Genomic DNA, 11,933 nt, shown 5'->3' on the forward strand with positions numbered 1-11,933 from the left:
CTTATCCATCTTTATTATGATGAAATCAGTGGGAATTCTTGCCTTGCCTATCTTGACTAGGAGGCTCTCCAATTTACCAACTACATCTTTGTGTGAACCATCAGCTAGACTTATGTAGAAATTTGATTGATTTTCGAAAAACTCCGTCATTTCCGACAGAATACCGACGGAATGTTTCGAAAAAATCCATCGTTTCCGACAGATTACCGACCGATTTCTTCGAAAAAGTCTGTCATTTCCGACTGATGTATTTTTTGTATTTTTTTAAAATTGCATAATTATTCAAATTTTAATACTAAATTTTTTGTTAAAATAGAAATGCTTATATAATAATATTTAAAAATTTTAGGGAAATATTATTTCGTACAAACATGGAAAATGTTCTAAAAACCGAAAACATAAATATTTTACAAAACAAAGCTAGAATTCAGAAATCTAGATCCTCATCCCTGCTAGATCCTGCCCGAATCTAGATCGTACAAACATGCCCGCATCTCGCTCATGAACGCTGCTAGATCCTCATCCCTCTTCTTGTTCTCCTCGTTCCTTCTTTTGTTCTCCGCTTTTTGTTCTTCCATTTCCTTTTCCAATGCTGCAATCCTTCTCTTGCAGAGCTTGTTGGAACTCTTGTGTGGGAGCAAATGAGTAACCCATTGATTCAGATAACGGGCTTTGTTGGGAGAGATTTCCAAGTCCAAAAATCCGTCCCTTGTTTTTTTTCAGTTTCCTACACATTCATTTTAAAAATTATTCAAACATTTTAAAACAAAACAAAGTAAAATCAAATTTAAAAAAAAACAAATATTACCTCATAAAAAATCTCGTTTAATTTCTCTCTTCCAAGTTCAACAGTAGACTCCGATCCTTCAGAAGATTGTTGGGAACTGATTATCTCCTCTTGCCGCCTCCTCGAACTCTCAACAACCAGCTTAGCTCTACCATCTTGTATTTGTTTGGTCTTTTTGTTGGTATGCATATCCTCCATCAAAGTAATATGGTCTGGTACCACACCATCCCTAATAGTCTAAAAGAAGTATTTTAATTATATAAAGATTGTCTTATTAATGATAAAAAATAACAATTATACGAAATCTTAAAACTTACAAGTTGGCGTTGTCGGGTATAGGCGCTAACTGGACCATTGTTGTGGGTTGCCATGCCCAACCCGCCACGGTCGCTCCTTCTATTCTGAGAATATTTTGAGGAAAGTGAAACTGTATTTACTTCACCCCAATATTGAATCAAACCTTGGAAGAGATCATCGCTCAACCCTTTTGGCACCTTTCCTTTCTTCCACTTTTGCTTCCACTCATTCAACATCTTAGAATATTGTCTAGCAGCCGCCTTCTTAAACTCTTTTCGAACGTTGTTGGTGATATCCGGATGCCAAGTGAAATCTTGCTAAAAAAAATAGTAAGATAATGCATTATGAGAAAAATATTATAAAACGATGTTATAAAATTAAAGTAATAAAGTTGAAAACTGTACCGCAAATTGCTTAAACCACATTTCTTGTTCTGACGAAGGCATCACTGAAAACTTTGCGTATGGTGTTTTGAGGATTCCATACATCATACGCAAAAGAGATTTTGTGATCCCATTATGCGAATCACAAAACCATGTGGTATTTGGAGCGCCATAAGGATCTAAGCGGGGGATAAGTTCTCGTCCAGGTTGAGAAACAAAATCTTCAATGGTCATCTCCATGGGAGCATGTTGTGAAGCTTGTGAATCTGGAACGGGGCTATGACGTGAATGGGAACCACTAGCTTCTCCAGCAGCGTGGTTCCCACATGTGTTTGCAACATAAGAACCATAGTTTCTTTGGAAAAAAAAAAAAATTTAGATTCTATATGAATATAGGGAAAAAAAAACAACAGAGGCACAAAAAGATGGTAAATTTTAAGCTGAAAAACGATTGGAGTTTGATAATTAAGAAATATAAATCCAGAGTTTTAGTTTAATTAAAGAACATAAATGATTGTTTTACCAAAAACACAAAAATTAGTTTTTTCCAAAAATAACAGTATTAGTTTTTTTCCAAAATCATTTTTAGTTTTTTTCTTCAAAAACTAAATTAACACATAATTTATAACATTAACACATATTTTACAATAATAACAAATAACTAAACTTTTAACCAAAAAATAAAATTTCTAGAAAAAAAACAAGATAAAACAATTAAACAAAAACCAAATCATCAAAAAAAAAACGAAATCTAACACCCTAACAAAAACAAAAATGAAATCCAATTCATCATTCATCAAATCACAGTCTAGCAAATCACACTCTAACAAATCTAACACTCTAAATCTTCAAATTAATCTAAATCCAAATCTTCATAAAATCTAATAAATATACCATAATCCTAAAAAACTAAACAAAAATTAAGAAAATATGATNTGACAAAAAATGAGAGAACTTACGCCATTCTTTAAAGAGAGCCGCCGGAGTAGATCCGTCGGAGTAGAGACCGCCGCCGGAGTAGAGAAATCCGCCGAAGTAGAGAAATCCGCCGGAGGGAAGAAAGCCGCCGGATGAGGGAAGAAAGCCGCCGGAATAGCAGCTGGTTTCGACGCCGGAAGTCGCCGGATTGGAAGCTGATTCGTCGCCGGAATTTTGGTTGCGAGAGCGAGAGAGAGGATTTGAGAAGTTGGCGTTATGTCGATGAGTGCGAGAAAGAAGATGAAATGACTTAGGTTTTATCGATGTTACCGACGGAAATACCGACGGAACATCCGTCGGAATTCAATAAAAAATTTTATTCCCCGCGATACCGAAAATTTAATTGTATTTCGTTCCCAGGGTGAAATTTCGCAATCCGTCGTTAATCCGTCAGAAAAAACTGACGGATTACCGACAGAATACTTTTCTGACGGTGTTTCGACTATTTACCGACGTATTAGATATTAAAACCCTTAATCTTATTATTTTTCTTGACAAATATGCTTATATTATGTAGTTTATATTTTTTCTCGACAAATATGAGTAAATTATGAAAAATAAAAAAAATTGATAATTTAAAAACATTTACCCATAAGATATAATATCATTCTATTAGTACTTTAGGCAAACAACATATTCATTTTTTTAAAACACAAATTTTGAAGATTTTAGTTTAAAAGAAGATTATATAGTCATTGAAACTTCATACTTTATACATCTCTTATTAAATATGTGCGTTATAGAACAAAAATTAGAGGTTTTACAAAACTCCATCCGAAATCTGTCAGTATCCGTCGGTAAAAACCGACGGATTACCGACAGCACAAGGAAAACCGACCAAAATTTTACTAACCCGACGAAAGTATCCGTCGGTAACCCGTCGGTAACCCGTCGGTAATTTCTGACGGATTACCGACGGATTTGTTTTACCGACCGAATTACCGACGGAATTTACCATTTATTTTTAATTATTTTTTTAATTATTAAGTTAATTACATTTATTTATTTTACTAAAAATTTTGAAAGCAAACATTACTAACTCTACTAGCCATGATGGAAATGTTTGACCTTTCTCGCTTTCATCGTTAACCTTAATATTTAAATAAATTAACAATATTTAATTATTGTATATATATTAAACCAAAATAGTAAAACACTTACATAATATTTCAACCAAGGCGCGAAATCTCTTTGCTTATGCTCCTCAAGTTGTGCCTCGGTATAATTTGGGTAGTAAGAGCGTATTAACGCCATGTAAATCCACATAAGTGCTGCACCCATCTGGAAATTCTGCTTGGTTGATACATCATATGTTGTAGCACCATGATCCCATAACATTTTCAACTCATATATCAACGGTTGGAGAAACACATCAAGAGACCTCTTTGGATGATTTGGACCGGGAACCAAAATCGAAAGGAAAAGAAACTCTCGACGCATGCACAAAGATGGTGGTAAGTTATAAGGTGTTACGATTACTGGCCACAACGAATACTGTCTTCCATGCTTTCCAAATGGGTTGAAACCATCTGTAGATAATCCTAGGTACACGTTTCGTCGCTCATACGCAAAATCCGGATACACAGATTGGAAATGCCTCCATGCTTCCGCATCTGAAGGATGCGTAATCTCTCCGTTTGATCTATGTTCTGCGTGCCATCTCATTGGACCTGCCGTACGCTCAGATTGATATAATCGCTTCAACCTTTCCGTGATCGGTAAATACCACATCCTCTTATATGGAACTGGAACCCTACCGATTCTATCCTGATATCTTGGTTTTTGACAAAATCGACACCTTGTCCTATCTTCGTCTTCTCTCCAATAGATCATGCAATTATCTTCGCATACATCTATCATTTGATAAGGCAAACCAAGACCGGCGACCAATTTCTGAATCTCGTAATATGTACCTGGAAAATGATTATCTTCCGGCAAAATGTCTTTCACAAAATCAGTTATCGCATCCACACATTCCTCAGCCAAATTATAGTCCGTCTTTATGGTCATCAATCTGCTTGCAGATGACAAAGCGGAATGACCGTCCCTACAACCTCCATATAACGGCTGCTTAGCTGCGTCTAACATAGAAAAAAACGTGTGTGCCTCTGCATTAGGCTCCTCTAAACTATCAACATTTTGACCCATCGATTGCATATTTTCCCTATATGCATCATTCACCATCTCAAGAGAACCCACACCATAATCTACTTCTGTTCTAGGTTCCTCTACTCTATCAACAATATATGGTTCGCTAGAACTATTGTACTCTGGTCTTTCACCATGGAGAAACCAAATCTTGTAACCCGGCATAAAACCATTGGAATAAAGATGACCCCATACTAAATCAATCCTAATATTGTGAGAATTCTGACAAATCGAACATGGACATTTCAACTTACGGGTTTTTAGAGCGATCGGTTGTTGACAAGCCAATTCCATAAATTCACCAACACCACGAGCATACTCATCATTCAATAAATTTGATTCTGGATTGAGCATCGGTCCTTCCATCCACGATCGAAAATAAGAAGAAGAAGACATTTTACGTACGTTTTTTTCTGAAAAAAGAGTGAGAACATGAGACAAAGCAATTTGTTTATATAGAATGGTTTCCGTCGGTAATCCGTCAGTAATCCGTCGGTAAATTTTGAAACTGCAATGGTCATAAAACGGCTATAAGAACGGATACTTTGGGTCGTCGGAAAAAGTGACGGTTTTCCGACGGATAAAGTCTGTCGGTAACTTACCGACGAAAAACCGACGAAATCATTCGGCGTCAGATAACTGTCGGAAATCCGTCAGTAATTTCCGACAGACAAATTTCCGTCAGTACGTCCGTCGGAAATTACCCTGTTTTCTTGTAGTGCTTGAAGCCTTTGAAGTTCACCAACTCTTTCTCTTTCTTTGTTCCATCGTTTGTTCTAGTTTTCAAAAAGGAAGAAGATCTTTACAACTCTGTTTACAATCATTGAAGTAATATCGAAGAGCATCTCCATTGGTCATCTTGTGGAGTTGTCTTTAAAAATAAAATAAAAATATTAAAAAAAGAAATAATAATGTCTAGGGAGACATTTCACATCCTCAAATTATGGGATGTCTTAAAATTTTGTCTTAGTTTTTTCGTGAGACATTTTTATTAGTATGACCGATAATGATGGTCTAAAACCCTTTTTCCATTTATTCGTTTATGTATATAAGTTTATTCAACCTTGCTTTGATGATTCCCTTAAACATGCTAGAGTAGTTTTCTAGTTGGGTTTAAAGGGATAGTCAAAGGGGGGAGATGATCTTAGTTTAGGTGGCAATTTTTAGGGTTTGTTAGATTGATATTTTCTTTATTCCATATTTAATTCTAAGTCTTTGCTCAATGCTTTAAATTAGTCTCATGAACTAACTATGATCTAAAGTGTGTGTGCGTCACTAAAAACTTGCATATGTGCTTCACCTAGCTTAGATGTGTGTCGTGTCATAGAAAGCACATACAACTTACCTATGGAACTTCATGGATTAGAGTCGAACCTGTTTTAAATGCTTTCATCTATGTGTCGTTGCCTGCGATAGTTGAGTAACGGAATATAGGAATCTTAGACGGTTAGCTTGTGACATATAAGTTAATGGGTTTTTCGTGTTTCGTAGTACGATTCTTAGATAAACAAACTAAACCTAAACTTTCCTAGATAGATAGATCATTGATCCCCTGTGATTCCCCTTGATGCCGAATGCTTGTCTCATTTATTTTACTTGCTTTATTTTCGTTTATTTGCTTACTTACGACCGTGACAAGCAAAACCCTTTTTATTGAGTCATAGCCTTACATCTCTTCCGACGAATTCTCTAAACAACAACTCTCTCTCTGTGGGATTGATCCTTAAATATTTTAACCGATTAACTGTGCACTTGCAGTACTCGTGTGGTCTTTTTAAGGTAAAGAGATTCACTACAAGAAAACATGCAATTTACGACTGCAGAAATAGTCGCTAAATAAGATATAACGACTATTTACGACTAACCAATGTTGTCGTAAATCGTTAGTCGGTATGAAAAAATAGTCGTAAAATAGTCGGTAAATAGCGACTCTTTTATGACTAAAATATGTAGTCGTAAACTTAGTCGTAAAATAGTCGTAAATATTTACGACTGTATTATGACTATTTTACAATTAATACAATGTGAACAGGATTAGTTTAAGTGTAGTCATAATGTAGTTGTTAAATTTTGTGACTAAATAACTACTACTTCGCCACTATTTTGAGGAAAATGTTGCAACTCTGTTCGAAAGTTTTAGTGACTATTTGAATAGAAACCAGAATTGTTTTTTTTGGTTTTGTTTTGAATTGGAATTTGTTGTATTCCTGATTCACGAAGCCAATTTTCTATAGAAATAAAAACCAAAAGTATACCACATTTGCAATAAACCAAAAGACACAACCAATATGATCAATCTAAAACTAAGATTATCACAAGTCACAAGGAACAAAACATACGCCAAAGTGACAAGTTCATGAGTTAAGAAATAGAGATAAGTAACCTAAGAAAGAAATGGTCTTTATGTTGGAGGCTCGATGGGTGCTTCACTTGATTCAAACTCAAGGAAGTCCACAAAGGCCGGATCAGTTTGGCGCAAGTACTTTTCTACCAATAACATGTGCTGTATCTTCTTCTTTGAGGCTTCCAAGTCCATAAAGATTACCTTAACTTACCACATCTTTCTCTACAACAATCTTGAATCTCAGCTTCGCCTTTCCTACTCACACACAAGATTCCAGTCCCATGCTTAACCACCAAGAAATAGCTTCAGGTGTAACAACGATGCCAACTTAATAAAATCTCATTCATTTTTTGGCCTCATCATCTACAACAACTACCATCTGCAAACCCAAAAAAAAATCCTCTCTTTGAAATACAACAAAAGTCAACACTATCAGTCTATCACTACACATGCAAATACCTGGTTTTTTTATAAAACTCAAAAGCATTGGTTATAACATTGTTATCATAAGTTGTGCGTGAACAAAAGCTCACACCAGGTCTATCAAGATGTTGCATCAAATCAATGAGGAAACAGATGAAGATCCTTCATTAAATTTTGTGTAATTGTTGTGTGAAATCCATGAATCTTGGAAACCCTAGAGAGCTTACCTTGCATATAAGCTTACCTTGAACATTGAGAACTTCATGCTTTCCGGATGTCAAAGTAGAATAGTGACTCACCAAATTTTTGCTTAGAAGTTGCTCAAACCAAATTCCTCAACTTACCCAATATAAAGAATAAACTTTTAATTAGACGTCCACATAAAAGCTTTTTAGCAGAATAAACATTCTACGGATCCATGTTTTTTAACTTAGGTAGACAGTTGTAGCAATTTGGATACCCTCATTACCAAAACACATGATATACAGATTAAATTACCAAAAGGAAAATCGAATATATATATATATATATATATATATATATATATATATATATTGCTTCAATGATATGAACCTGGATAAGAAGAATACTTGATTTGATAGATCTAGTATTCCGCCATAAATCATAAAAAACAGCCCATTTCTCTGTGACCATGCAATCTTGTGTTCAACAAGCAAATAGGATTCATATATGTTGATTGTGAAGTTGTAATTGTAACATCCGTGAAACATATAGTGGGATTTGGGGATGGGTATCGATCGACACCATGGGTTTGTCGATCGACGCCAGCTTTTCTGGTTCGGTAAGATTGATTTAAAGTGTCGATTTTGGGTTGGTTTGGTTCAATGGAAGCCCAAACCGACATATTTAAAGAGGAGGTCGACTCAGGGTTTTGGGGGAGGGCTTTTTGTCGCCGCTTTCAGAGAGAAAAAGAGAAGAGGGAGTGTTCTTGAGAGATTGTGGTGACTCTTGGCTTGTTTGAGAGAGCTGTTCCTGTGGAGTGGAGATCTTGTGTTAGGAACAAAGGAGAAGAAGGGAGATCCATCTTCTTCATGTGTGCACTACAAGAAAACATAGCAGTTTCCGACGGTGAAATCAGTCAGGAAACGGTCGGAAAGAGCCATTTCCAACCATTAACCGACGACAGTAAATCGGTTGGAAATCGCTGGTCGGAAATTTATTTTGTTAGTAATCAGTCGGAAATTTCCGACCGAAACGTTAGTTGGAATTTTGTTGGATAAAATCGGTCAGATTTCGGTTAGGATAATACCGACTAGTTTCTGACAGCATAAATCGGTCGAGACTATATTACCGACCGTTATCCAACCGTTTAAATTTCCAACCATATTCCGACCAATTATTTTTTACCAAAATATTGTCAAATTAATGTAAAATACAGAAAATAAAAAAGAATTAAAAAAAAATGCTAAATTAATTGAAAATCAGAAAAATACTAAAAATATATTAATATAAGTTATTGTCAATAAAACCACATTAATAGATTCTTATATTAACCGTAATTCACTTATATCATACAACAAAAAACCAGCCAAGTTAAGACACTCTAATTTTGAGTTTCATCATCATCTTCTTCTTCTTCTTCAGGTGGACGACAGTCTGGAAACTTGTTGAGAAGCTTCTCAGTAACATCCTTCAAGTACTGGATTGTCTTGGTATTTTCCTCTTTCTCCTTAACTAACTCAGAAATCTGGTTGTATGCTTCTTCTAACTTCTTGTCATTATCCAAGCTGGGTAGGAAGGGAGAATTTACCTTTTCATGGTCTGGAAGAGATCCAAATCCAAATCTGTGTCCTTTCTTTTTGGGTATTGCCTGAGAATCAATGTAAAAAATATGGAAACATCATGTTAAAAATCAAATAGTTAAGAAGTGTCAATGATCCAAGTGTTGATCTAAGATAGTAAAAAGCATGTTAAGAGTGAAAAAGAAATCTCCGCACCTTGCGAACCAAATCGTTTATCTCAGAACAAGAGAGCTTGATAGGCTGAACCGATCCATCTTCAAGTGGCTCTTTAGATTGGAGGTCATGCACCTGTTCTTTTAAAGTCTCCACAATCTGCTTAGCCTTCTTGTAGACAATCTTACCAGATTTTTTACTTTTATAAACATCCTCAATGAAAGTCAGCATATTAGGCTCCACTCCACCATTTTCAATAGTCTTATATACATGGAAAAAGAACATGATTAATATGCATTAGAATGATAATTCTTAAGAAATGTAAAGAAACTCAAAATTACCATCTCATCTTTACGCCTATTAGAATGATTTAGCTCCATTGAAGTGCACTGGAATTCCTTCACCATCTGGGTTGCTTCTCCTTTTTTGTGAGTTTGTTGCTGCCAATCCTGCGACTTTCTCATCACGCCAAAGATTAATGTACTCCTTCCATAAATCACCTGACATATGTATAGGTTTCTCTTTATTGCATTTCCATTTGTGTTTCCACTCAGCTAAGTTCTTAGAGAAAGAATAGGCAGCTTGTTTCTCAAACCCCGTCTCAACTATTTTTGTTATGCTGGGATCCCAGTTAAACTCTTGCTGAACCAAAAAAAAAACACATGAAGTAAATAACAAGAGAGAAACGTCCAATGTGAATTAAACATATATTATAGAAGGAATCTTACCGCAAAAGCTTTGAACCACCGTTCTTTAGTCTCAAGGGGAAGAGAACGATATGTCAAGAAAGCATGTTTGACATCTGTTTTTTGCATTCTCAAGATAGACTTTGTAATTACACCATATGGATCACGCTTAAACCTACATAAAACCAGTTAATACCATCAATAACTGACCAAATCTAAAGTAAGAAATCTTACATATAGGTTTAACTTTTAATTTACCAAATAGCTCCTCGCTGCACTTTAGGATGAAGATACTTGAGAGTTTCACGTCCTGGAGCAATGAGAAGGTCCTCCACTGAAGCTGGTGGAACAGAACCGTTTGCATTGGCTGGTGGAACAGAACCGTTTGCATCGGCTGGTGGAACAGAACCGTTTGCGGCGGCTGAGGAGGAACACTGGTTTCAGAGTCTAGAATACTACCTCTCTGGTCTTCACTTATGAAAGGCCTTTAAAATGTGTCAAACTCTGGTGTTGAGCTACTAAACTGTTGTGACACATATTGAAGAAATGCATTACGATTGAAGTTCAACAATGAGAAAACAAAGCTGTTAGTAAAAAAATAATTCAAAATACAACAATTAGACATCAAATAAGAGAAGTGAAAATATGAGAAGCCTAAGTCCCATAATTGGCTTATAGAGAACAAATAATCTTACAGGGACGTTCAATTGCTAAGGTTTCTTTAAGAGTTATCTAATCTCATGTGTAAAGAAGAACAAAATGAAAGTGAAGCCTTCATCCAAATGGGAAGCGTAATAAGGGTTGATCGATCTATGACGAAACAAAAACTAACCGGTGGTGGGATTGGTGGGTTCGTCATGGAGGAGCGGCGCCGACTAAACGGTGAAATGACGGCAAGTAAACGCTGAGTATGCGACAAACAACGGTGGATCTGTGAAGAGACTGTGAAAAGAATGCCTAGGGTTATGAGAGAAGACGAAGAAGAAGAGACTGCGAAGAGGAGTGAGATCGTGAATGCTTAATTAGGTTTATCTTCATATTAGTGGCTTTAGACAATAAAAAATGGGCTAAATCGAGAACACACCGGCCCATTAGAGGCTTTATACATTAAACAATGGGCTAAATAAGTTTAAAAGTATATTTACAATCACAAGACATATTATATTGGACTAACCTTAAACTTAAACTAATTATATGTAACCTTAAACTTAAACTAATTATATGTAATTTCATTTTCCAAAGTTTGAAAATTTTTATAATCAAATTCAGTGGATAAACGTGTTTTAATTATGTTAATCAAACTTCATATATTACAATATAAATTTATGTGAACCAAACATGACGAAGCTCAATAATACACTTTATTACATCCAATAAACTATTACAGAATTGAAAAAAAAACAAATTACATTCCATTAATTAATCAGAATCAGAAGAATATTCAGATGATGATGCTGAATCGATATATTCTTCAAATTCTTCCAGCTCAGCATCAGAATTTTCTAGTATCTCGTCAAGTGTGTTCTCTTCTAAACCGACCAAAGTATTATTTTCCATGGAGATATCAGTGGAACTTAAAACTTCAGTAGAGCTTTGTTGCAACGGATCATGGTCCTGTACCCCATTAACTCGGCCTCTTGGATATATCTGCGTAACAGTTATCCAAGGATCGTTCTTCCGAGTTACTCTTGGGTAACTAATGTAACACACTTGGTCTGCTTGTGATCCAAGTATAAAAGGATCATATTTGGTGAGTCTCCTTCTAGAATGAACCTCTGTGACACCAAATTTTTATGTCGAACGCCTCTTCCAATACATGTATCGTACCAATCACACATAAATAATATGCATTTCAAATTAATGATGCCCGGGTACTCTATTTCCATGATTTCTTTCAACACACCGTAGTATATAATATCACCTGCACATGTAGATATCCCAAAATTCACCGTCGTTTGGCTAGCTCCGTCA

At 35.6% G+C, this 11,933-nt stretch overlaps 1 protein-coding gene and 1 long non-coding RNA gene across 2 annotated transcripts; both read right to left on the reverse strand.

The window, feature by feature from the left end:
* LOC109127559 lies at positions 6,805–8,067 on the reverse strand. Its single transcript, XR_002034123.1, has 2 exons — positions 7,934–8,067; positions 6,805–7,699 (listed from the first exon to the last, which is right to left on the reverse strand). It is a non-coding gene; the product is annotated as an uncharacterized LOC109127559 (long non-coding RNA).
* On the reverse strand, positions 8,803–10,965 carry LOC104724239. The gene is made up of 6 exons (XM_010442702.1): positions 10,795–10,965; positions 10,221–10,485; positions 10,005–10,137; positions 9,618–9,918; positions 9,319–9,537; positions 8,803–9,191 (listed from the first exon to the last, which is right to left on the reverse strand). Exons 4-6 carry the CDS (start codon positions 9,738–9,740, stop codon positions 8,925–8,927), a joined length of 609 nt encoding a protein of 202 aa, XP_010441004.1. The 5' UTR covers positions 9,741–9,918; positions 10,005–10,137; positions 10,221–10,485; positions 10,795–10,965; the 3' UTR covers positions 8,803–8,924.

Source organism: Camelina sativa, chromosome 11 (genome assembly GCF_000633955.1).
Source record: "Camelina sativa cultivar DH55 chromosome 11, Cs, whole genome shotgun sequence".
Classification (NCBI taxonomy): domain Eukaryota; kingdom Viridiplantae; phylum Streptophyta; class Magnoliopsida; order Brassicales; family Brassicaceae; genus Camelina; species Camelina sativa.